The sequence below is a fragment of the Eptesicus fuscus genome, chromosome 2 (assembly GCF_027574615.1).
Source record: "Eptesicus fuscus isolate TK198812 chromosome 2, DD_ASM_mEF_20220401, whole genome shotgun sequence".
Lineage (NCBI taxonomy): Eukaryota > Metazoa > Chordata > Mammalia > Chiroptera > Vespertilionidae > Eptesicus > Eptesicus fuscus.
Genome location: NC_072474.1, coordinates 69135814 through 69163153, shown reverse-complemented (window position 1 = coordinate 69163153; position 27340 = coordinate 69135814). Strand labels below are relative to the sequence as shown.

The window sequence follows — 27340 nt, the reverse complement described above, 5'->3', positions numbered from 1 at the left end:
TCTCCATTGTAAACGACAGCTTTTCATAACAAACCTCAGAGTTCCACAAACTTAGGGTTTGGTTGGAAGAGCAAGATGTAATACTGACCCTGGGGACACTCCTAAAGGTGTGTGAGGCCGAGTGACATTTTAGCTGCTGTCACCTGGATGAGGGAGGGGTTATAAGATGGAAGCGGGTAGCCTGCATGCTCACCTGTCCGCAGTGAGCCGAGAAGAAATGTGGCAGGAGTAACTGAGGAGGGGCTAGATACATGCAAGCTATTCTCTAATAAGGATGCTAAGTTCTGTCAATCTCTAAAAAATACTCAATTGGCAATCTCAGGATTTTAATTTTAGTCTTAGTCTCTGATGCGACAACTTGCCTAGTTGACCCCTTGTCAATGGAAATGATACCCTAGAGCCTGGGTTGTCTGTGTCACTGTCACAGAGGATGAAAAACATTTCAGGTTCAATCCAACATTTATTTATTTAACACCCACGTATTTATCAGACACTTATTCTAAATCAAACATTTTCCCGTTTGTTTTAGCACACACACAAAAAGAACTTAGAATAAAAAATGAGAACATTCTGATAAGTTTGCCTGATAGACACTTGCATTTACAGAGGCACGGACAGAAGAGGGCTGGGATTTCAGAGAATGTAAATAAGAGAAGTCACAACATTGAAAAGAAGACCCAAAATCTTATTATAAACAGAAAAAAATCCTTATTTGTGACAGAGAAAGAAAGAGATATTTACATATGTCTATGTATATTTACTAAGGGGTGTGTGCATGTGTGTATACACAATAGCTATTACTTAAATCAGACCCACTTAAGTTGCACAGCTAGCTATCAGAACTTGCATATAAGAACACCAAATAAAATCTTATTCTGATTATAAAAAGGAACTTTCAGTTTACCAGAGCAGGAAAGTCCATTAATCGCATCAGTGATATCAGGTGATTCTTACCTTTAACAGAATCAGCTGAACGGATAGTTTTGGCGGACCTATATGGAGATGTGGAACATATGGAATCTTCAGCCGAACTAGTTAGGAGGGAGTGAACCGGAGACTTCTTAGGAGAAGAATGGAATGACCGAGAAGCTGAATTTTTCACAGATGGATTTACTAAAATTTTGCAAGAACAAAAGTAAAAGCACAGATTTAATGAAAAATAGTACACCACACCTCTCAAAAAGTCAAACTTTGATGAGAAAATGTTTCCAATGATGGGTGGAGGGCGAAAGGATGTCCTAGTATCGTGGTCGGCAAACTGCGGCTCGCGAGCCATATGCGGCTCTTTGGTCCCTTGAGTGTGGCTCTTCCACAAAATACCACGGCCTGGGCGAGTCTATTTTGAAGAAATGGCATTAGAAGAAGTTTAAGTTTAAAAAATTTGGCTCTCAAAAGAAATTTCAATCGTTGTACTGTTGATATTTGGCTCTGTTGACTTAATGAGTTTGCCAACCACTGGCCTAGTAGATACCCAGGGCTTCGGGTGGAACCCACAGGTCTGAACAATGAAGCACAGACTAGCTCAGATTCACACAGCATGACTGCACAAACCAAACAGGTTTTTCTATATAAAGAAAACCATATCTCGACATACCGATAAAACCTGCTAAAAAGCAAACAAACTAAAGACAAAGACAATCTTAAAGCTGCCAGAAGGGCAAAAAAGACAAATTACATTTAAATGAGCAACAATTAAATTTAGATTTGACTTCTTTGTAGAAACAATGGAATATTTTCAAAGTGAAGGAAAAATGTCAACCCTAGAATTCTATACTCAGCAAAAGATATTCTTCAAAAATGAGCATAAAGACAAGTTTAGAAAAACAGAAACTGAGAAAATATGTCCCCAGAAGACTTCATTAAAGGGAACATTAAAGGCATAAGTGAAATAATATCAGATAGAAGATAAAGTGTAACTATGTGGGTATATTTAAATGAATATTAACTGTACAAAACATGAAAGTTATCCATTGTGGTATTTACATTTATAATGAAAATATGTGATAACAATTGAATATAAGTTGGAAAAAGAGTGAATGGAGTTAACGTATTCTAAAGTACTCAATATATATATGAAAAGGTAAAAGCAATCATTTATATTAATCTAATAAGGCAAAGATATAACTTGTATTCTCTTGCATAAAACAACAATAAGACACATAAGTGAAGTAAACATGAAGAAATTGCTAAATTTCAAATAAACGCTTTTTCTTCAAATATTAGTTCTTAAAAGATTTATCACAAGTTAAAGATTTATAAATTGAGTTTGTACTTATTAAAGAATATTTTATTTTGATTTTATATATATACTTCTCTATAAAAGAGACAATTTAAAAACTTATCTTTTCTCCTATCTTGTTCACCTCACATCTCAAATTTGCCTATTTACATTATCACTGTTCAGAATTATAGCTATACTTTTGTTGAGTAACCATCATTTTCAGTTTCATTTTCCCCACTTATCTTGTCTTTCATAGAAGTACCGATTATGTGTCTATTTGCCCTTGCCTTCCAAATCTAACATATTTTCTATAATTATGTTTTATCCTTCTTAGTGTTAAATATTCCTTTTGTGTAATTTGGCAAACTGTGGCTTTCGAGCCACATGCGGCTCTTTGGCCCCTTGAGTGTGGCTCTTCCACAAAATACCACGGCCTGGGCGAGTCTATTTTGAAGAAGTGGCATTAGAAGAAGTTTAAGTTTAAAAAATTTGGCTCTCAAAAGAAATTTCAATCGTTGTACTGTTGCTATTTGGCTCTGTTGACTAATGAGTTTGCCGACCACTGCTCTAGGGGGTCCAACATGTCTGTGAGTATGATTTCAGTCATGCCTACATATTTTTTTAAATAAGGCTTTCCTTTGTAACATTTTTTTCTTTTCCATTTTTATTGTTTTTTAATCCTCACCCGAGGATATTTTTTCCAATGAATTTTAGAGTGAAAGGGGAGGAGGAAGTGGGGAGAGAAAGAGAGAAACATCAATGTGAGAAAGACACATTGCTTCCTGCATTCGCCCAAATGGGGCCTGGGATCGTATCCGCAACCGAGTTGCATGCCCTTGACCAGGAATCAAACCTGCGACCCTTCGGTCTGTGGACTGATGCTCTAACCACTTAGCAAACTGGACAGGGCTTCTTTTCCATTTTTAGTCTGAGTTATGCCGTTTTGCTTTTCAACAGATTATGTTATCTTTCAATCTCTTCCCGATCTCCTTATATTTATAGAGAACATTTTGTCTATTAGTCTTTGGAAATTATATGGAGAACCATCTGTCTCAATTCTTCTCCTTTTCCTTTCACCAATTCTGTAAGTATTAATTCAGCACCTGCTATGCACCGGGAAGGTTCTAAGTGCCTGGGAAATAGATCAGGCAACCGAGCTCTTAGAGCAGTGGTTCTCAACCTTTCCAATGTCGCGACCCACAGGTTGAGAACCACTACTGTAGAGCCTAAGACCATCGGAAAATACAGATATTTACATTACGATTCATAACAGTAGCAAAATCACAGTTATGAAGTAGCAACGAAAATAATTTTATGGTTGGGGGTCACCACAACATGATGAAGTGCATTAAAGGGCCGCGGCATTGGAAAGGTTGAGAACAGTCACTGTCTTAGAGACATCTGCCCTTGTGCAGCTTTTGTCTAGCAGGAGTGACACACAATGAACAACATAAAGTAGTCAGTTACATAGCATATTGAAATACGTGCAATTTAATAAAAGAAAAAATAAGGGGCACTAGGAGTGTGGGAGGGTAACAGTTTAAAATAAGATTGTGAGAGTGTCACTGGGAAAGTGACATCTGAGCAAAGGCTCCAAAGTGGTGAGGGGTTAGCAATGTAGAGGAACACTGGTGGAAAGGCCCTGACCAGAAGCTGCCTGGGATGTTCAAGAACGATTCAAGGATGGATGAAGCAGAGTAGGAAACGGGGGACAGTAGGAATGAGACCAGAGACTTCACAGGGATGTGCAGGCTACTGTAACAGCGTTAGCCTGTATCCTCATGGAAACAGGGAGCCACGGTAGGGTGGTAAGCAGCCCTGTTTCAGTGCTTTCATTGGAAACTCACCTGTCGAGGGGAATGTAAAGCAGCTCGAGGGATCTTCCAGCTCTCCTGCATGCAATGGGACTGGCTCTCTGGAAGCATAAGAATGGCCATGCAAACACTCCATTTCAAAAACAGTGCTAATCTTGATGGGCAGAAGCAAGCTAATGCAGGCAAAAGTGAAGGCTTAAAATATGAACTCAAGGTGGCAGTCCTTACCCAAACCTGCCAAAGTCCTAGGAAACCCTGTGAGGGAGACCCAAAGTTGCACTCTATGCATTCAGTGCCCAGGAACATTTGCCAAATGAAAATGTAATAGTATATAATCCCAGCTAGAAAATTCACTTTGTGTAATAGGAGCTATAAAATGCAAATCTTTCTCTCATGGATTCTAAGAGATGAGATCTTAATGACTTATTTAAAAAAGAAAAAAATTTCTTAGCAATAGTAGTATCACTTTACAAAACTTTCAGATTCATTTAACTCAGTAAGTTGAAAAACCCACAGAGCTCTGTGGGTTGCGTACCCGTAGGAGAATATTATGGCAGCAGTTCTCAAGGTGATTCCCTTGCAGGGTTTGTGAGGTCAATAGGTCTTTGGAAATTTTCACTATAATACCAAGACATTTACTTTTTAACTCTCAGTCTCTTACAAGTGTACAGTGAGTTTCACAGAGGCTCCATGACATCTGACATCATAGCCAAGAAAATGCAGATGCAGGCAGGAGAATCCAGCTATCTTTTTTAAGCCATGCATTAAATTGGGAAACAATGCCTTCTCAATGATTTTTTGTTTGAAAATATAGCTATAATAAAATAAATTATTATGGCAACATGCAATACACTTTGCTATTTTTAATCTAAAGGCCCGGTGCATGAAATTTGTGCACTGAGGGGGGGCTCCCTCAGCCCGGCCTGCGCCCTCTTGCAGTCTGGGACCCCTTACTCCTTACTGCCTGCCTGCTCGCTCCTTACTGGCTTGGCTCACTGCTCCTTAGCGCTGCCACGGAGGTGGGAGAGGCTCCCACCACCGCTGCTGTGCTCACCAGCCGTGAACTCTGCTTCTGGCTGAGCGGCACTCCCCCTGTGGGAGTGCATTGACCATGACAGGGCAGCTCCTGCATTGAGCGTCTGCCCCCTGGTGATCAGTGCGCATCATAGTGACCGATTGTTCTGGTCGTTCCAGTGGTTCCGCCATAATGATCACTTAGGCTATTATTATATAGATGGAACTACCTGACAGTCAATGTGCCCCCCTGAGGAATCTTGGATTGCGAGAGGGCGCAGGCCAGGCCGAGGGACCCCACTGGTGCATGATCAAGGCCAGGGAGGGACATGGGAGGTTGGCCAGCCGGGGAGGAACCATGGGAGGGCTCCAGGGAGTGTCCAGCCTGTCTTGCTCAGTTCCAATTGGCTGGACCCCAGCAGCAAGCTAACCTACCAGTCGGAGTATCTGCCCCCTGGTGGTCAGTGCACATCATAGTGAGTGGTTGAGCAGCCTTAGCATATAATTAGCATATTACACTTTGATTGGTTGAACGGATGGCTGGATGACCAGACACTTAGCATATTAGGCTTTTATTATATAGGATAAATAAATATCAGTATCTTAACACATTGCGGACAAATTAAGAGAATTCTCCACTTCATATTACACAGTGTTTTACAAAGTATCATACTTTAAAAAGATATTAGCTTGTAAGAACATGTAATAAATAACTTCAAAATGCAATGGGGATTTAATTTTAAAGCATGCCTTTAACATTTATGTAAAACGTTTTTTGTACTCATTCAATAGAAACTTCTCTGGCCACTGGGTAAAACTAGCAATAAAACTACTGGTCTGCAATGTGTTAACATTGAAAAATGCTTAAATTAAAATTTATTTTCCAATACTTAAAATGGCAATAGTAGAAAGAGCCCAGATAAACAAAAGCTCTTTGGAACCCTCAATGATATTAGTGAGTGCAAAGAGGTTCTGAGATCAATACGTTTGAGAATAGCTATGTTAGGAGAAAAGCCCTGGAAAGAAAGGCCATGGCTACATTGTGAGTGTCTTAATGACCAGGGTAAAGAGCTGCTCTTGGTGCAATAGGCAGTGGGGAACCTTTGAAGTTGGGGCTGGGCAACAGATATAGTGTGGGGTGTGCTTTAGGCAGATTTGAAATTGATGCATAGAAGTGACTGGAGCAGACAAGAGAACAGAGACTGAAAAACATCCACACTAAACACTGTAGAGTCCACCACAATAGTCCATACAGAAAGGCCGAAGGCCTAGGCTGAACAATGGCTGCCAAACATAGCTGTATCCGAATGCCAAGAACCTACTGATGTTACCTTATATGGCATAGAGGTTTTGCAGATGTGGTCACATTCAGGATTTCGAGACGAGGAGACTACTGGATTATCTGGATGGGCCCTGAATTTTTTTTCTGAGTGGGAGGCAGGGGGAGATTTTATAAAGAGATGATAGGACAGTCTCAGCAGAGAGAGATTGAAGATACTATGCTGTGAGCTATGAGGATGGACAAAGGAGCCATAAGTCAGAGTGCAAGAAAGGAAGGTCTAGAAGCTGGAAAAAGGTCAGGAAATGAATTAACCCTTTGCACTCGCTTGCTTTTTTCTCGATTCCTTTATTCTAATGCTAACCGTGTCGAGTCACACTTGACATCTGAGTGCAAAAGGTTAACCCTGGGAGCTTCTGGAGGCGTGTGGCCCTGACAACATCTTGACCTCAGCTCAGTGGAACTGATTTAAGCCTCCAGATAAATTTGTATTGTTTTAAGCCACTAATTTTGTTACAGAAGCCATAGGAAATTAATACAGGCAGTTCAAGGGGATGTTCCAAGAAAAAATGGATGTGAGAGCTGTTTTAGAGTAAAAATTACTAAGATTTGGTGACTAGACAAATGACACAAGAGAGAAAGAAGAATCAAAGATAATGTTAAGATTTAAGCATAGGTGCCTGGGAAAGCGGTTGTGCCAACAGAAGTGTGAGCTGGAGGGGAATAGTGTTGTGGAATGACCATTTTTATTTATTTGTTCATGCATTCGTGCACCGGTGGGGTCCCTCGGCCTGGCCTGTGGGATGGGGCCGAAACTGGCTCTCTGACATCCCCCGAGGGGTCTTGGATTGCAAGAGGATGCAAGCCAGGCTGAGGGACCCCACTGGTGCACTATCAGGGCTGGAGAGTGACATGGGAGGTTGGCCAGCTGGGGAGGGACTGCAGAAGGGCTCCAGGGCATGTCTGGCCCATCTTGCTCAGTCCCAATTGGCCAGACCCCAGCAGCAAGCTAACCTACTGGTCAAAGCATCTGCCCCCTGGTGGTTAGTGCACGTCATAGCAAGCAGTTGAGCGGCCTTAGCATACATATCATTAGCATATTACACTTTGATTGGCTGAATGGATGACTGGTCGACCAGATGCTTAGCATATTAGGCTTTTATTAAATAGTATTATAGTCTTTGGGTCATTATGTTTCATTTACTAAAACATCCATATGGAAATGTGAAAAAGGTAGCTAGATATTATGAAGCTTATATTAGAAACCTTCTTTACAGCATAATGTTGCTTATCTATATATATAAAAGCCCAAGTGACCATTATGACCAGTTGACCAAAGGACCAGTCGACCAGTTGCTATAACGTGCACTGACCACCAGGGGGCAGACTCTCAATGCAGTGAGCTCCCACAGCCAAACTCCCGTGGCGGGCCAACCTCCCACAGCACCCCCATCCCCTGGCCAGCCAGCCCCGATCGGCCCCAATCCTTTCCTTCCTGATCATGGGCCAGGCCGAGGAACCCCACCTGTGCACGAATTCATGCACCAGGCCTCTAGTTAAATTATAAGAAAAGTCAACTCTCCACCAAACTTCTGAGAGATGTTGCTCTCAGTCAGATTAATTCAAGTACAAATACGAGAGTTACTTGTTTCTTTTTTATTCTGCTCTGGTCTGGGTATGTGGAATATATTGATTTAGTTTATATGGGTATAGAAGTTTCTAGATTAAGAAACATTACTATAAGATGTTGATTAAAGAAAAGGTGCTGCACCTACAGTGAAATGCTGAGGTAAACAGCAATTGTGATATTCTTTCTCACTTATTTGTGAGTTTAAAACATGGCCAATTTGCCATAGCGTGGAGCATTATAATGCAGTTCTAATTTTCTAGTTATGCATCATACTTTTCAGAGCTTCTGTTAAATACTTAAAAATCACTTCTTCCCATTTGAACACAGGAAGGGACTAGGGCCTGTCTTTTCCTCACCATTCTCTCTTCTTTACAAACACATTGCTGCTGCAGGAAGCAGATTGTTCTAGTCTTGGAAAAACTACAGCAGAGCTTTACTTAGCTCAGGGAAGCAGCCCTCTGTGCCCATGCCCAGGATTAGGCTCTTTCCCTGGCAGCTCAGTCCAGGTTCCCAGAGCTCAGGCGCCTGCTAGACCTGAGTTCAAATGTGACTCTACTGTTTATAAGCTGCATGATCTTGGCAAGTTGCTTAAGCAATCTGAGTCTTCATTACTAACCTATACCTGGGGATAATAATGCCTATGTCATAGGTTCGGTAGACTTAATGTAGTAAGTCTGAAATAGCCCCAAAATATAAAAATATGCAATAGATAGCTGCAGATATTATTAATAGGAACAATGCAGTGTTACACATCCAGGTGAGAAGTAAAATCAAATCTCATTTCCTTTAGGTTAACAGAAAGATATACTTAGAAAGATTCAAGTTCATTGTATATTGATCAAGTGTGGGGAAGCATGGGACTTGGTTGGAATGTCTGTAAGGAGGATTCTCCGAAAGGTCGGGGGCCTCTGGGGGGACCTTGCCAAAGGTGGCAGCCCCTACCTTGACTTTTCCAAACAAGTTCGATACCCCAGGTATTTTACTAGAATCTTTATGTTTACACTTTAAAACATCCTTGCTTAAAGGACGCATGTGTTTTATCAAGGATGCTTACCCTGCTGATAGTATCTAATAGTTAATTTTAGTTCAAACTGTTGTTCCAATAAAAGCCAAAGGAGACAGGCGAACAGGACTGCTTGGTGGCGATAGCTAAGCAGTCCCTGAGCCTCTCTTTCACAGAAACGTGTCAGAGTAATCATTCATCCATTGCTCAGGGTCTGCCGGTCAGCCCTGGCAATCAAGTAGCAGGGACAATAAGAAAATATTTATAATATGGCTTAATTTATTCACTAAACAAATATTTACTGAATGGCTACTATGTGGCAGGTGCTTGGTGCCGAAGATATGGCAATGAATGAGCCTCTGTTCAACTGGAAATGAAACAGTAGGGTTCATTTTAATATTCTTATAATATAAAAGGGCTCTGATATCTCTATTTTTTATAGAAAAGAAAAAGTAAACTTTTTCCCAGGCAGTCAGTCAATAAACAGACCTTAGATTTTAAGCAACTTGAGGACAGGGCCCGTCTGTCTTGCTCACTGTCTCAGGACCTAGCACAGAGTGTGGCACGTCATGGCAGTTAGTGATCTCCTGAGTTAATGAATGAAAAGTAGTAAAGAGGATTTTCTGAAAGTCAGGGCTGGTCAGATCATTTCTTACCTGCTGAAAGTCTCACTTGATTTGCTGCCTTCGGTGGAGTCCCTCAATGAGTTGTGGCTTCTGTTGGAAGAGGGATGGGGAAATTAAAGACTATACGATGTTATTTTAACTTAGCAATAAAATAAAACTGTTCCTCTGAACATTGCTTTTAGACAAGTACAGACTCAAAAGAATGAGACTGGGGCGCTGGCTTTTCTGGGTGGAGGAAATAGTATGGAGAAAAAGTTGGAGACAAAAAGAAATGGGAATCAGGAGTAGCCTGTCTGGATTAAGCAGGCTGGTGACAGGGAGATGCTTAAATGTCAGCCTGAGGGATCATGTACTTAGTGCAGCAGAAAGTGAGGAATTGCAGAAAATCTGCAAGCAATGGCCTGTGTCTAAAATGAATAACAAATTCATATTAGCCTTTTTTTCTTTTATGGCTAAAGTCATTTCTCAGAAGTTGTCTTTAATTAGGGGTCATGGATTTCATTTCCTTATGCTCTTTTTATGATTCCACTTAAAAATTCAGCAATCAATAATTGACGAAAATAGGATTGTTTTCAGTGAGGTTCTTATAACCCTGTATGGAGATTGCTATCATTTACCTCCAGACTGCCTTTCTCTCAAACGTGATGTAAGCCATTGTAAATATGTGGCACACAATTTTTGCTACATGGTAAACAGTAGCAAAAATTAAAATAAGCAAAAGCATGCCTATTAAATGATTTCTAGAAAGTAAATTACTGTAGTTTATTTAATTGAAATCCCTTTTTAGTTTCAGTTAAACAATGTAACAGCTTTCTTTCAATGAGCTCAAAATGCCCATCAATTTCCATGTAAACTATACAAACAGAATTCCCAAATTACCTAGTCACATGTAAAATTCTTAGACAATTATCTAAATTCAGAATCTCAGATTCTTCTTACCTATGGCACATCTCTAATCTCAGGCTTGATTCAGTAATGCAATCTCTTACTCTATCATCTCTGTATAGATAAATGTAACTCTCAGTTAATTACACAAAGAACAATTTCCAGATTCCATGTATTTTTAGAATAATCATTGCTCATATGTATTTAACTTTTCTTCAAGGCACAACAGTAGATTTTAGGCTTCCAAACTCAAAAATGCTTTTTCATCCCATGGACTCTTAAAAGTTTTAGACAGAGTTTATGCTTTGATGAAAAGGTCATTTGTAGGATTACAGCAAACGAACATAAATTCTCTAAGGGCAGGGACCAAGTATATTCATATTCAATACAGTATAATATAGTCAAGCTTACAATGGCTGAAGTGATGAAAATCCCACCAGGGAAATCATGGCAACCTTGTGGAATGATGAGTGCTGGGTGCCAGGGGCTCTAACTTTTACTTCTGGCTTTGCCTCTTTGCTTCCTAGGGGGAAGCAACTCAGTCTATTCCTAAATTTATTCATTTGTTAAATGAGCTTAATAATCTGCTCTGGCTTAGAAGGTATATTGAAGAGTTATAACAAAAATAACAGTGCTCTGCACAAGTAAGTATTCTTTGATGGAGTGGCCAATAGAATGTTTTTAATGTGTAATTCAGAGTATACAATGCTATCCTAGGTAACTGTCTGTTACTACTAACATTTTACTATTACTATTCATAATAGTAATAGCCCGGCCAGTGTGGCATAGTTGTTGAGTGTCAATCTAGGAACCAGGAGGTCACAGTTTGATTCCAATCAAGGGCACATGCCCACATTGTGGGCTCAATCCTCAGTGAGGGGCGTGCAGGAGGCAACTGATCAATGATTCTCTCTCATTATTGATGTTTCTATCTCTCTCTCCTTCTACCTTCCTCTCTGAAATCAATAATTAAAATAATATTAGTAGAAAAATTAGGAAAATCCAGCTAATATTTTGCTACTTCTGGTTAATATATTCTAATTGGACATATTAAGATTGTTTATATATAAATATTACTTCAGAAAGTATTACTTTTAGATATTTGTCATATAACCAGAAAATGACTATGGCAATAATGTTGTTGTACTAACAGCTCACATAAAATTAGTATTATAATACTAAAAATATAGTATATACCATATTAAAATGCTTTCAGTTAATCTAATAACAATACCCAGTAAAATTTTAAAACAGTCTGAAAATAATATGAAAATCTCATTATTTCTGTAGGTATGTATAAGAAAGGGCTCATAAGTGGTTGAATCCTTTTTGGATCTGAATTGTTATTAATTTGATATAAGTCATTGGCATGAATACCTAGGGAACCAAGGCCTTTGCTGTTGGCTTATACCTGGAGAGGTATATAGTTCCCAAGGTGCTAGTTTTAGCTTCACCATGTGGCTGTAAACAAGTCAACCTTTTGAAACATGTGTTTTTCTCATTTGTAAAATAAATACTGCCTTGTGTTGTCTCAAACAGTTGAGATAATCAAATAAGATTATGGATGTGGCCCTAACCAGTTAGGCTCAGTGGATAGATCGTCGGCGTGCGGATTGAAAGGTCCCAGGTTCGATTCTGGTCAAGGGCATGTACCTTGGTTGCAGGCACATCTCCAGTAGGAGGTGTGCAGGAGGCAGCTGATCGATGTTTCTCTCATCAATGTTTCTAACTCTCTATCCCTCTCTCTTCCTCTCTGTAAAAAATCAATAAAATATATTTTTTAAAAAATATTATGGATATGAAATCTGTTGGGAACTATAAATTTACATAGAAATGTAACTTTGGGTAACGCCTCACCCTGATTACTTTTTGAATAGAGTAACTATATTATTTTCTCTCTATGTCAAGTTATTTTACTTTTGTTTAACTCTTCCACTTTCATATTGCTATCCCTAGTAATGTCAAAAACCCTTGAAAATTATTTAAACCTCAACCTCCTAGAGCAGTGATTTTCAACCTTTTCATCTGATGGCACATATAAACTAATTATTAAAATTCTGCGGCACACCAAAAAAATATTTTTACCAATCTGACAAAAATTAGATATAATTTTGATTCATTCACACCGGATGGCTATTGCTGTTGGCTGTTGTCATTTTTCTATTTGACAAACTAAGGGAAAAGAGCTCAGTGCCCCTGACTAGATAGTCTGATTGCACATTTTAGAAATTCTTGTGGCACACAGGTCGAAAATCACTGTCCTAGAGAAGAGTACAGACAACTTGATGGCAAACCACTGGGAAAGGAGCTTCCCCACCCTGAAGCACACTCGGTCTTACACAGACCCAAACGCGACTCCCAGGGATGGCACTCTCCCGTCCTCCTCGGCCTTGCCCACAGGCACAGCGGGCTCCTCGTTGATCACACTCCTCAGCTCCTGCAGGAGCTGTTTCAGGTCCCTGGTGGGGTCCTCCTTCAGGGCGTTAGGTTTCATAGAGTGCTGCAATAAAGCAATGTACACAACAAAGACACACTGTGGGTTTTGTTTTTTTTCAGATTTGTATGCTGTTATTTCTTATTATAAAATTAATTCAACTGGTAAATAGAAATTATGGAGAAGAGGAAAACAAAAATCATCAGTAATCTTGCTAGTCAGAAATAATCAATCATCAACATAGGGCCAGATCCAACTTAAAAATGTGTGTATACTTATTTATACATATATGCACACATATTTATAAATTAGAATATACGCATAGGAGCCAATTATACACATCTACTTTTAAACCTTTTTATTTTATTTTTTAAAATATATTTTTATTGATTTCAAAGAGGAGAGAGATAGAAACATCAAAGAGAGAGAATCATTGATTGGCTGCCTCCAGCACGCCCCCTACTGGGGAACAAGCCCGCAACCCCGGCATATGCCCTTGACTGGAATCGAACCAGGGACCCTTCAGTCTGTAGGCTGATGCTCTATCCACTGAGCCAAACCAACTAGGTCAAAACCTTTTCTTTTTTTTTTTAATTTAAACAGTGTAGTATGAACATCAGACAATGTCATTAAATATTAACAACATTCAGGCAAAATAATTTCAATACTGTTTTTAGGGTTGAGCTAAGTTTTTAAAATTTATTTTAGAGATAGAGGAAAAGAAAAGACAGAGAGAGAGAGAGAGAGAGAGAGAGAGAGAGAGAGAGAGAGAGAGAGAGGGATTGAATTGGTTGCCTCCTGTATGCTCCCTGACAGGGATCAAACCTGAAACCTAGTTATATGCCCTGATCAAAAGTCAAATCTGCAAACTTCCTGGTGTATGGGACGATGCTCCAAACCAATCAAGCCATCCAGCCAGGGTGATAGGAACTCTTTATTTATTGGAAATATTTTTCTAGGTTGTGATTCCTTTCTAATTTTGTTTATTGTGGTTTTGTGATTTAAGCTTTATTTAGTCAAAATTGTGAATCTCCCCTTTTAATGTTTGTATATCTTGCAATTCTTTTATTGATTCATTTTTAATACTTTACTATTTAATCTACATGGGGCATATTTTGATTTCTAATACAAGCAAAATACACTTTTTAAAATTAGAAAATAGTTAGGAAATGGACAGTTCTAAAACATTCTTTAAATATGACTCCAGTCAGGCTGGTAAAGAAATAACTAAGCATAAGCTCTTCCTGAAACTACTGGAGGCCATCCAAGACTCCTGTTCCCTCCCACCCCAGTCCTCTGACCCTTAGAATACACATTGAGGCTATTTCTAGAGGCCATACATTTTCAGGCTAAAACTTCTACAAGCTTTAGGTTTCAAAGTAAGAATATAAGCTTATACTGTTGTTGTTAAACTTAAGGTTTATTTTGTGTTTTGATTAGTTTTCTGTTACATTGTATGTTAGACTTTGTTCCAAAATAATTCCTAAAATTAGATCTTTAATACATCTTCATCTCCTCCAAATGTTGTTTTCTTTAATGGCCTTGAGTCATGACAAGCAAGTTTATGGTTATGATGTGAAATAAGAAACGTCTAGGGAGATTGTTTGCTTCTCAACTGGTCCTATCTCCATTCTCCAAAGATAGAAGATAAATGTAAAAGCTAAAAATAAAAGCTTGATCTCATTCAGTTTGAATTAGATTATTCTATTTTGAGAATGTCTGACCCAAATCCATCTCTTATGCTTGTATTCCTGTTAGAAGACTGTAATAAAAATGAAATATAAATATATTTTTAGAATGTATATATATATTATTTATACTATATATTAGGAATGAGTGAGTACGAAACAAAAGTTATAAAGTGTTACTAAAAATCTTGCCCACATCATGGGTACTTCAGTGACAAAGATCAAGCCCACCTAGTACAAATTATAGTGTATGTGTATAGAATCTGATATAGAAATAAAATTATACTATCCTGGAAATAGTCTCTTTTTATATGCTAAAATTGCTTTTATCTAAATGTTAATATGAAATACTTTGATGTCAACCTACCAATCACATGTGTATTTGTATGTACATATATACACTATAACACATACAAACATATGCAGGTGTTTGAGGTTAGACCAAATCACATAATATACATTTTCTGGTTCTCCCATTTTCTCACCTATAGCACAGGGGAATCAACTGGATAATTTTAGAAGCCTTTGAGGCTCTAAAATGGCATAATCTTCCTTTACAAAAACCTAATGCAATACAGTATTTTAGATACAGTATCTATACCATCATTTATTTAAATTATTATTTTAACAAACAGCATTCGGTGGGGTAGTATAGAGAAGCAGAAATTAAGAACACAGGCTCTAGGCTCAGGCTGTCTTGGTTAAATCATGGCACAACTGTGTTTTCGGTGTGTGAACTCTGTAAGTCACCTGGCTTCTCCAACAGCCAAGTTTCTTCATCTGTAAAATAGGTAGAATAATCAGCACTTACTCTTGTGGGTAGTTCTGAGGAATAAATTAGATAATCTACAGAAAGTACTTTGCACAGTGGCTGGTGTTCAGTCAATCTCAGCTACTATTAGAATCATGGAACAAGAAGACTAAAAGGACATAAGATAAATGAAGGGACAATGCAGAGCAATGCAAACAGTAACATTCTACTTCTAAAGATAAACCTGGCATTTATTTCTGCTCTATCTAAAGCCCACTAAAATGACACTAAAGGGATTAACAAGGATAAAGAGGAAAAGGAGAGGTAATATTAGATGAGTAATGATAACAAAAGTTGGGGGATGGAAAGCAAGTGGATCATTTCATAACTGATTTATCGGAACAAATAAAGCTAAAATTTAAAGTACCAGCACAGAAGTAGCCAACAAGAAGCAACCTGCTCTGCATGGAAGTATTCTAGAAAGGCTCAGAAAGTAGAGGTCTTGTGTTCCTGAAGACCAAGGTAAGAGAGAGTAGCAAAATAGAAGGATTGGGTAAAAGTCTATGGAAGAAGCTGCTAGAATCCCAAATGTCCTCCCCATATAATTAGGTAATTATTCATTCGTTTCCCCTAAGTGAATTCAGAGGCTTAATCTCTGGGTGAGGTTGACCAAAGGACTTGAAGCTTCAAAGGGATATCTGGCATAGCAGGAACAAGGCTGCAAACTGAAAATATGAGCATTAAGTGAGGTTGCATAATAGACAGACAGCCCATACTCCCTGCCCCGCTCACCTCTCAGAATGCTGGCAGATGGATTGGGGAATTGACAGGACCAAGAAAAACAAAACAAAAACATACCTATAGATAATTTTTGGGCCCCTCAATAAAAAAGGAATAACTAACCATCTACTAGTTGACAAATCCTATCAACTTTCAAAGAACTATTTTAATAAGCTTTTAGGGCCTTCATCTTAAATAGGAAAGGACAGCCAGTGGTCTCCAAAAATTGAAGAAAAGTCTCTAACATGAAAGGCAGACATCAAAACAGAAAAAAATAAATTTGAAGAAACATGACTAATTCAGGCAACAGAGAAATTACTGAAAAACTGAAGTTAATATTCTTAAACAGAAACGAGAAAATATTATAAAACTATATAAAGAGATTTAAAGGACAAAAAGGGCTCCTGGATATTAAAAAAATATATAAAAATCAGAAAAAATTTCAATAGTTGTTTGGAATAGAGTTGAAGAAATTTCCCAAAAGATGAGAATAAAAGATGAGGAGATGGAAAATGGAGTTAAAATTAAAGAAGATTGGAGAATCAATGTAAGAGTTCCAATAGGTGACTAATAGAAACTCCAGAAAGAAATAACTGAGAAAATGAAGGAAGAAAATAATCAGAGAAATGATACAAGAAGATATCTGAGAGCAAAAGAAAACAAGAATCTGCTAAGGACCCAACACAATGAAGATAAAACAGACCCCTTCCCCACTATAAACAATTGGAAATGAATCCTAAGGGATAAAGGCTCTGGAATAAAAGTGGCACAACAGCAACAAAATTTTGACATCAAATATAAATGAAAAATAAAGGTATTTCTCAGACATACAAAGTTTTAAAACATAGAGAATGAAATAACCCTTTCAGAGGAAGCCACTGCATTGTATACTCAACGAAAACAAAGATATAAATAAACCAAGAAGGTAATTAAACCTAAAAAGGTGGGGAGGGGGAACACCAGAAAAAAAGGTAAAAGGAATTCCCTGGATTTTGGTAGAAGAAAATCCAAAAAGCCCACCGTGCAGCAAGCGTAGAAAGCAGCTGATCCAGATGTGAACACAGTATGTATTGAACACCTATTATGTGCCCAGATACTGTTCTAGGTACTTGAGGCAGACACATCAATGAGCAAAACAAAGAATGTATGTTACTTTTATTTTGTAAAATTATATACTATATTTCTTAAGAGAAGGAATTAATTGTATATAGAATGCTTGACAGTCCATTTAGAAAATAATGTTTATTTTTGCTGTTAGAACTCTTATTTAAAAGTTTACTTTAATAGGTATATGACTGGTACTTTTTCAGTGATAGATAAGATTCTTTACAATCAAGTAGAGTCTATATATTAAATGGCTGGGCAAAATCTACAATATTGGTTTAGGGTAATGAAAAGTCACGGAACTTCAGAGCTAATCTTTCTAGATGACCCTAGAGATCTTCTAGTCCAGACTCCTCATTAGAGATGAAAAGAGCAAGGCACAACATATTTAACCAGCTTTCCAAGGTCCCAATGACTCCTGGTCAAATATTCTTTGTTGTTGTTTGATTTGTGTGGTTTTTTGGAGAGAGGGGTCTAAATAAATTTTTATTAGTATAACATGTACATAGTTTTAAAGGTAAAAGGATTTTATAAGAATCACCTAAAACAAAAAGCAGCAGTCTCCTGCCCTTCCTTTGCCCATCTCCAAGTTTAGTCTTCAGAGAGAAGAACATGTTTAACCTCTAATATTAATATTACTAGTGGCCCAGTGCACAAAATTCATGCACATTAAAGGGGAATTAATTAGAGGAAATATTTTAATATTGTTATTTGCCCTTTCTCTATAATAGAAGTATCAGAGATGAAAGAAAATTAGTAAAATATATATGAAAATCTTCCTCCTGTCAGAGTCCGGGGCGCACTGTGGGACCCAGAGTCCAGTTCCCGCCCACCCACATGCGCGTGCCTTGAAATTGCGTGAGACCCAGACCTGGCCAGCCCCACCCCCATTGGGTGAGATCCAGACCCGGCTGGCCCCAACCCCATCAAGCCCCGCCAGGTGGGGGGTGCAGCCTCAGGTCCCCTGGCCCAGAACCGGGGTGTGGGGCATGGCCTGAGGTCCCCTGTCAAGCCCCGCCAGGCGGGGGGCGTGGTCTGAGGTCCCCCGGGCTAGCGCAGGGGCGGGGGGCACAGCCTCAGGTCCCCCGGCCCGGGGCAAAGGGCACAGTCTGAGGTCCCCCAGCCCGGCACGAGAGCGGGGGGGTACGCCTTGAGGTCCCCCGTCAAGCCCCGCTGGGCGGGGGGCACAGCCTCAGGTCCCCTGCGCCGGCCCGGTGCCATGCAGCCTCAGGTACCTGCTGATCACTGGTTACAGGAACCCCGCCCTCCACTGTGGGCGCAGCCATCTTGTGTTATGGGAACCCTGCCTCTGCTGTGGGCGCATCCATCTTTGAGATGGTGTGAAGGTCAATTAGCATATTCCCTCTTTATTATATAGGATTATTCTAGCTCTGGCCAGTGTGGCTCAGTTTGTTGGGTATCGTCCCATGCACTAAAAGGTTGCTAATTTGATTCCCATAGGTAGCCAATTGATGTTTCTCTTTCACAGCAATATTTCTATCTCTCCCCCCAAAAAATAATAATAAATTATTATTCAATTGTTTGATGGACTGTTCTATTATTTGCTGTGTGATTGCTTATTTTTCAGTACACACATCTTAAGTGTGTGAGAAGAGTCCACTTCAACTTTTAGTCATCTCACAGAATATATACTCATTTAAATGGCTCAGGTAGAATAACTGGTAGGTCACTGGTGATCCTGTTGTTATCTATACTAATAAAAGGGTATTATGCTAATTAGGGCGAACGTCTTCTGGACAAAGCCACAGCGGTTGCGAGGCCTGGGGCTCACAGCAGCCTTGAGCCCCAGCGGCTACAAGGCCCAGGGCTCAGGCCTCGCAGCCGCCACGGCCAGCAGTGGCAGCAGCAGCAGTGTGATGGAGGTGGTGCCTTCCCCTGATCAGCCCAGTCGCCTCCTGCAGAGGGAGGCCAGACTGCGGGGAGCGGGCCTAAACTGTCAGTAGGACATCCCCTGAGGGCTCCCGGACTGTGAGAGGGGGCAGGCTGAGGGACCCCCACCTCTCAGTGCACGAATTTTCGTGCACCGGGCCTCTAGTACATACAATAAGACTGTTAATTAATGAAATTGATTTTCATGGGTACTTATGGAATAAGTCTCATTTTGTTAGAGGTGGAGCTGAATACAGGTTGCAGGGAACTAGTGGCTCCATAAATATATTTTTTAAGAAGGAATATTCCTAAATTTTACTGCACATATTTTCCCCCTGAGCTTTAAAAGTACAAAAGGTTATACTAAACTATTTCCAAAGTTATTAATATTTTATGATTATAAGTTCACATGTAGTTTATGAATCATTTTCATCTTGTTAGAGTATTAAATATGCCAGTAATTTGCCTTTGGCATTTGAAGTGATGCTTATTTTAGCTATCTCAAAATTTGCTTTGTAATCTGGAAATCCCTGTGATTGAACAAAAGGCTATTAAATAACTTACTTTAACAATTATTGTTAAAATGAATCCCTCTGACTATTTCATATTTATTTTTCCCAGAGAAAGCATCAAATAGTGAAGAAAACATTTTCATTCCTCTAGTCTACATAAATCTAAAATCTAGTAATTAAAAATACCATAACTATAGATATAGTTTTACATGAAATTCTCTCAATTTAAAATTCTCTATATATTATGTCATTTGCATCATGGATTGTAGGACCAGTCCTTACATGAGACAGGAAGCTGGCCGTAGACTGAGAAGACGGCATATTAGAGTGAGAACGGGCAGAGGACTGCAGAAGACGTGGTTTCACAGAAGGATTTGAGGTGTACCCAGGGCCCTGAAGTTCCTGGGAAACAACATAGATGTGAACAAAATAACTGTCAACTACAATTTGAATTGTGAAATCAAAATGTATTTTTTCAAACATAATTTCAGTCTTACATGTTGAACTTCTACAAAGTTATAAACCAAAGTACTGTATTAAGCATGATGATTCTGGGTGTCTAAGTTACCCTTCAAAGATTAAGCATGTGCCTAGGAAGATGCCTTCACATTTCTGATTGATAAAAGCTTTCCAGATATGAAGACATACCTAGCATGTTACGCCACTACATTGGTTCCCAAATTTTGCCAAAGACTCCACACTAGTGTTGGCATAATACTGAGAAAGATCCTCTACAGCAGGAGTGTTCTAGCTGTGAAAGTATCCACTACTGAGACTTTAAAGTAAGTCTGCAACTTTAAAATATACTTAGAAAATGGACAGATATGTCAGTGGAAAATGTACTGTTTTTAAAGAGCAATGTCCTAGGCATGACAATTACATCATTTTTGCTATTCTCCAAACAGGCCAAACACACTTGCACTCTGGGTCTTTGCATTTGCTTGACTCTTCTGTATGCAAACTCTCCCTCAGGTATCGCCAAGGCACCCACTTTTATTATGAGCTTAACATCAAGCATGATGCTTCAATTTGTTACTATATATGAAAAGGGGAGGTATAGCATGTAACAAGGTTTGTACAGGTTTTATAATTGCCAGTATCAGATAATGTTGAAAGTACACATAAATGTTAACATTAATCCCACTAAATATTTCATGTTTGTTTTCCCCAGAGAAAACATCAAATAGTGAAGAAAACATTTTCATTCATCTAGTCTACATAAATCTAAAATCTAATAATTAAAAATGTCATAACTAGAGATATATTTTTACATGAAATTTTTCTCAATTCAAAATTCTCTGCATATTATGTCATTTACATCCTGGATTGTAGGGCCAGTCCTATAATGTATCTAAGGTAATAAATAAAATATATCAAACAAAGGCATTATTTTGCTTACCCTACTATCTATGATGAAAAAAAAAGACCTTACTTTTACATCGAGAGTGTGTTGAAGTTTCAGACGCACAGATTCTTGTTCCTGACGCTGTATTATATCTTGACATTCTGCAAACTGCAAAGATGCCTACAATCAAGCAATCACATACAGTTTATCCTCCATGCAATTTTATGTTATCCTATATAATAAAGGTCTAATATGCTAAGTGTCTGATTGTTTGTTCAACCATGTGACCAGTTGTTATGATGCACACTGACCACCAGAGGGCAGACACTCCGATTGGGACTGGGTGAGACAGGCCGGACATGCCCTGGAGCCCTCCCGTGGTCCCTCCCCAGCCTCTAAAATATTTCTTCTAATTAAATTCTTTTCAATGTGCACAAATCCATGTACCAGGCCTCTAGTTAACCTATAAATGCAGAGCTGCCATCTCTTCAAGGAAATGTCCCCACTCTTAGCACACTGTATTTATCTTTTTATCTGTTTTATCCAGTTAACAGAGAACTGGAGGCCATGTCTTTCTCCTCTGTATCCCCAGCACTTACATAGCATTTAGTATGTGGAGGGCACTCCAAAAAATGAATGCACTAAGAATAAAATGAGCAAATGACTCTAGCAATGTAAAAAAATTCACATAAAATAACCACAACTGAAATTAATTGAATCAATAGATCATGTTTTAAGATCAAAGTTGGCATAGATAAAAAGATCACACATCATTTTATCTAACCATGAAAGCTCTGATTTGTTAAGAATCAAGGACTAGTTTGGGTAAATTTTTAGCCTTCCAGTGTTCTCAGGTGACAGGAAAATTATTAATAATGTCATAGATCCTTCTCATTTACGCTGAGTTTTCTACTTCCATCTTCTGGAACCCACAAAGTACCAGATATTAGCATTACTTCCTCATTTTATGGATATTATATTAACTGACTGTTTTCTACCTAGTGTTCAAGTCATTCTTTGGTGGTTAGATTGGAGACATTTTATTTATTCAGTCCACTAAGGACACCAGGAGCATCTTACATCTTATATCTTACTTCTTTGATTGTGCTAGCTTGAAAAAGATAATTTTGTAAAAAGTACACATTATAACTGTATTCTTTTTTTTCCTGGAATTAAAAAGCTCTTTTAATTAAAGTATAGTTGACATACAATATTATATTAGTTTCAGGTGTACAACATAGTGAGATTATACATTTATACTCTTTACCAAGTGATCACCACAAAAAGTACACTATCCATCTGTCACTGTACAAAGTTATTATGATACTAGGGGCCCAGTGCATGAAGATTCGTGCATGGGGGGTGGGTCCCTCAGCCCGACCTGCACCCTCTCCAATCTGGGAGCCTTCAGGGAGCGCTCTCCAATCCAGGAGTTTCCGTCTGTCTTTGCAATCATATGAGTGAATTGTTTGAGACCCCAACCCAGTTTGGTTTGGTGCTCACAGAAAAATAGAGGTCTTTTTTTTTTTTCTTTGCTCCATTGGTAGAGATTTCCTAGAAGTTGCAGGATATCTTCCCTTTAATTTTTTGACACTCTAACTTTACTTATGTCTCTCACCTTTGCTTTCCCTCCATCCCCCACCCGCAACAGTACTTGCTCCAGGCTCACTTTGCTCTAGTGTCTAAGACCGTGGTCGGCAAACTGCAGCTTGCGAGCCACATGCGGCTCTTTGGCCCCTTGAGTGTGGCTCTTCCACAAAATACCACGGCCTGGGCGAGTCTATTTTGAAGAAGTGGCATTAGAAGAAGTTTTAAGTTTAAAAAGTTTGGCTCTCAAAAGAAATTTCAATCGTTGTACTGTTGATATTTGGCTCTGTTTACTAATGAGTTTGTCAACCACTGGTCTAGGAGATCCTGCAAGGCATCTGCCACCAGAACTACGATTCCCAGCATTCCTGGTGCTCCCCACGCTCTTGGTTTCTGCTTCCTGTCCAGGGGCCACACAAACCAAAAGGACTGTGAACTCCAGCCTCCCCCAGGCCGGGCTGACAGGACTGGACACTGCAGTGGCATCCCCGGGACTCTGGCTGCTCGGCGCTGGCGTGCGTGCTGGCCACAGGCTTGAAGTGGGCGGGGTCCCAGGGACGCCCGCCGTGTCACCCCAGCTATGTGGAGGGCATGTGGGCGTCCCACCCCACCCCCAGCCGCTTGGCACCTGTGCGCTGCCCACAGGCCCACCATCTTTATAGGGTTAATTTGCATACTCACCCTGATTGGCTGTGGGTGTCGCAGAGGTACGGTCAATTTGCACATTTGTCTATTATTCGTATAGGTTATTGACTGTATTCCCTCTGCTGTACTTTCCATTCCTGTGACTTATTTATGTTAAAACTATAGTTTGTACCTTTTAATCCCCTTCAGCTTTTTGCTCATACCCCCACTACCCAACGCTCTAGCAACTATCAGTTTTTCTATTTATGAATCTGTTTATTTTGTTTGTTCATTTGTTTAGTTTTTTTATCTCACACATAAGTGAAACGATACAGTATTTGTCTTTCTCTGACTTATTTCACTTAGCATAATACCCACTAGGTCTATCCATGCTGTCACAAATGGCAAGATTTCATTATTTTTCATTGCTGAGTAATGTATCCATTTCTTTATCCATTGATGAACACCTATGTTTCTTCCATACCTTGGCTATTGTAAATAATGTTGCAGTGAATATAGAGTTGCATATATATTTTTGAATTAGTGTTTTGGGTTTCTTAGGATATATTCTCAAAAGTAGGGTCACTGGGTCAAAAGGTAGTTCCATTTTTCATTTTTTGAGGAATTTTCCACAGTGATTGAACCAGTCTACATCCCCACCAGCAGTGCACTAAAGTACTCTTTTCTCCACGTCCTTGCCAGCACTTGTTGTTTATTGATTTATTGATGATAACCATTCTGCATTGTTTTAATTTGCATCTCTCTGATGATTAGTGATGTTAAGCATTTTTTCATATATCTACTGGCCATCAGTATGTCCTCTTTGGAGAAGTATCTATTCAGGTCCTTGGCTCATTTTTAAATTGTATTGTTTGTCTTCCTGGTGTTGAGTTGTATAGGTTCTTTATATATTTTGGAAATTAATCTCTTATCTTATGTATCATTGGCCAATATGTTCTGCCATTCAGTGGTTCCTTTTCCATTTTATTGATGGTTTCTTTTGCTGTGCAAAAGCTTTTAATCTTGATCTCTCCTTCAATTCTGAATGATAACCTTACTGGGTAGAGTGTTCTTGGCTGTTAAGTTTTCTCCTGTCATCATGTTGAATATATTGTGCCACTCCCCCTTCTGGCCTGCAACATTTCTGTTGAAAAGTCAACTAACAGTCTTATGAGTATTCCCTTGTATGTAACTAGTTGTTTTTCTCTCTTGCTGCTTTTAAGATTCTTTAACTTTTAACAATTATAATTTTAATTATAATGTATCTTGCTGTGTGTCTTTTTGAGTTAATCTTCTTGGGGACTATCTGTGCTTCTTGGACTTGGATGTCCATTTTCTTCACCAGATTAGGGACATTTTCAGTCATTATTTCTTCAAATAGGTTTTTCATCCTGTTCTCTCTTCTTCTTCTCGGACCCCTATGATTTGAATGTTAGTATGCTTGATGTTTTCCCAAAGGTCCCTTATGCTATCCTCATTCTTTTAAATTATTTTCTCTTTTTGATCTTCCAATTGGGTCATTTCCACTATCCTGTCTTCCTGATTGCTGATCCATTCTTCTGAATCATCTGATTTGCTGCTGATTCCCTCCAGTGTATTTTTCATTTGTTACAGTCTTCAGTTCTGATAGGTCCTTTTTATAATTTTTATATCATTGTTGAAGTTCTTAATGAATTTATCCATTTGTCTGCAGAGTTTGATGAGCATCTTTGTGATGATTACTTTGAATTCTTTATCTAGTAGACAGCTTACCTCAGTTCTTTTTCTGGGGTTTTGTCCTTTTTTGTGGGGCGGGGCATATTCTTTTCTCTCCTCATTTTGCCTGTTTCTATGTATTAGGTGGGTCAGCTAAACCTCAAGGTCTTGAAAAAGTGGCCTTATTTAAAAGGTGTCCAGTGGGGCTCAGTGGTGGAATCTCCCCTTGTCACCAGAGCCAGTTGCTCCAGAGGTGTTCCCTGGGTGGACTAGTGTGGCCTCCTATTGTGGTTGGGCCACAGCTTCTATGGACACACTGATAGGCAAGGCTGGTCCTGGGCCCACTGGCGCTGAGGCCTGGCCACAATTGTTGCAGGCTCACTGATGTATGGGCAGCCTTTGGTGTGGCTGGCTGCGAGGCCCAACCACACTGTTGCAGACACACTGCTGTGTGCTGGTGCTGACTGAGGCCACCCACTTTGGAGGAGTGCTAGCCTGGATGGGTTCTCAGGGAAATGACAGGGAGGGGTGAACAGTGTTAGTAAGGTTAATGGAGAGTGGCAGAAATGATGCCTGCCAGTGTCAGACGAGCTAGCTTAAAGAAAAGGAGGGAAAATGGTGCTTGCCCGCACCTCTGACTCAGGAGATCCAACAGATCCCTGTCCCTTCAGCACACACCCTCAAATTAGTCAATGTATCACCTTCACGTATGACCTACGTGCTTTTCTAACTGTTACCTCTGTCCCGGGACTCAGAAAGAGCACAATCTGGGTTTCCTCTAGCCCTTTGTCTCTCCCAGACGTAAGCCCTGACAGTTTTCAAAGCCAGATGTTATAGCAACTCCTCTTTGTGGTGCAGGTCCCCCAGGCTACTCAGACCCCCTCACTCTTTGGGGATGACCTCTGCAGTTGTGATATCCCTCCCACTTGTGAGTCACTGCATGGGGAATGGGGGTTAGGGTAGGTCCTGACTAGACTTAGTCTTACTCCTCCTCCCCATTTCAATGTGGCTTTTTCTTTATATCCATAATTATAGAAAATATGTTCTGCCAGTTTTCAGGTTATCTCAGAGATAGCTGTTCCATACGTAGTTGTAGTTTTGGTGTCAGTGAGAGGAGGTGAGCTCAGGATCTGCCTTCTCCACCATGTTGAATTCGAAGCAAGGTGCCTTGCTCTTGAAGAATGCCAATTTAACTAGTCTGTGAAATGTTGTTACTTGTGGCTGATTCACTGCCCCCACAACAAATGTGTCTCTGGATGGGGAGGCTGAGTCACTCTATAACTGTATATTACTGTATTCTTAAACCTCAGAAGAGTCTTCTCTATAGGATGTTCTTTTTTTTCTTCAGTTTGCTAGGTGATTGAGCTATAATACAGATTTGGTTCCTATCAACAAGGAGTGTTCATTCAGAACAATTCTACTTAGTTAATAGCTACTTAGTAGATGATGACTTTATATATTTAGTAAATAACTACCTTATCAAGAGCAACTTCCATATTTGCAACCTTTTCTTTTAAACGACGTTCCTGAGACCTCAGGACTTCTAGTTCTCCAGCCATCTTGTTTTTCTCTGTTGCAACAGTACTCAATTCCTGGCTTAATTTATTCTTTTCTTCTTTTAGAAAATGTTTTTCCTACAATTAAGAGGAGAAAAATATCAGCAATAATATACTGATGTAGATGCTGAGATGTGATGAAAATATAAAACTAGAAACAACTGATAATGAAAACACAACAATCCAAAATCTATGGGACACAGTGAAAGCAGTCCTGAGAGAGAAGTTCATAGCTCTACAGGACTACCTCAAAAAACAAGAAAATAATGGCAATATATTATCTACCCTACAACTTAAAGAATTAGAAAGAGAGCAACAAGAAAAGCCCAGAGTAAGCAGAAGGAAGGAAATAATAGGAATCAGAGCAGAAATAAACAACATAGAGACTAAAAATAAATAAATATATAAATAAAATATATATATGACAGGAAACCATAGAAATCTTAGAGGAATCCACAGACAGCAAAATCTCAGACATATGCTGAAGCAATATCTTCACCAATACAGCTCCTAGGGCAATGGAAGCTAAAGAGAAAGTAAATAAATGGGACTACATCAACATAAAAAGCTTCTGCACAGCAAAAGAAACCATCAACAAAACAACAAGAAAGCCCACTGCATGGAAGAACATATTTGCCAATGTTATCTCCAAAATTCATAGGGAACTCATACAGCTTAACAAAAGGAAGATAAAAAATCCAATCAAAAAATGGGCAAAGACCTAAATAGACACTTTTCGAAAGAGGACATACAGAAGGCCAAGAGACATAATGAAAACATGCTCTAAGTCACTAATCATTTGAGAGATGCAAATCAAAACAACAATGAGGTACCATTTCACACCTGTCAGAATGGCTATCATCAACAAATCAACAAACAACAAGTGCTGGTGAGAATGTGGA

The 27340-nt window shown here is 39.2% G+C and overlaps 1 protein-coding gene across 1 annotated transcript in view; it reads right to left on the bottom strand.

Moving 5' to 3' along the window:
- CCDC158 (coiled-coil domain containing 158) overlaps positions 1–27340 on the bottom strand; it is a 68797-nt gene that overhangs the window by 2702 nt on the left and 38755 nt on the right. The window contains exons 15-22 of the mRNA XM_028148424.2: positions 26358–26516; positions 21064–21156; positions 19914–20033; positions 12812–12972; positions 10527–10586; positions 9618–9677; positions 4069–4136; positions 955–1113 (exon numbers count right to left, since the gene is read on the bottom strand). Of these exons, the coding sequence (XP_028004225.1) occupies positions 955–1113; positions 4069–4136; positions 9618–9677; positions 10527–10586; positions 12812–12972; positions 19914–20033; positions 21064–21156; positions 26358–26516 (880 nt within the window). The remainder of the gene's footprint in view (positions 1–954; positions 1114–4068; positions 4137–9617; positions 9678–10526; positions 10587–12811; positions 12973–19913; positions 20034–21063; positions 21157–26357; positions 26517–27340) is intronic.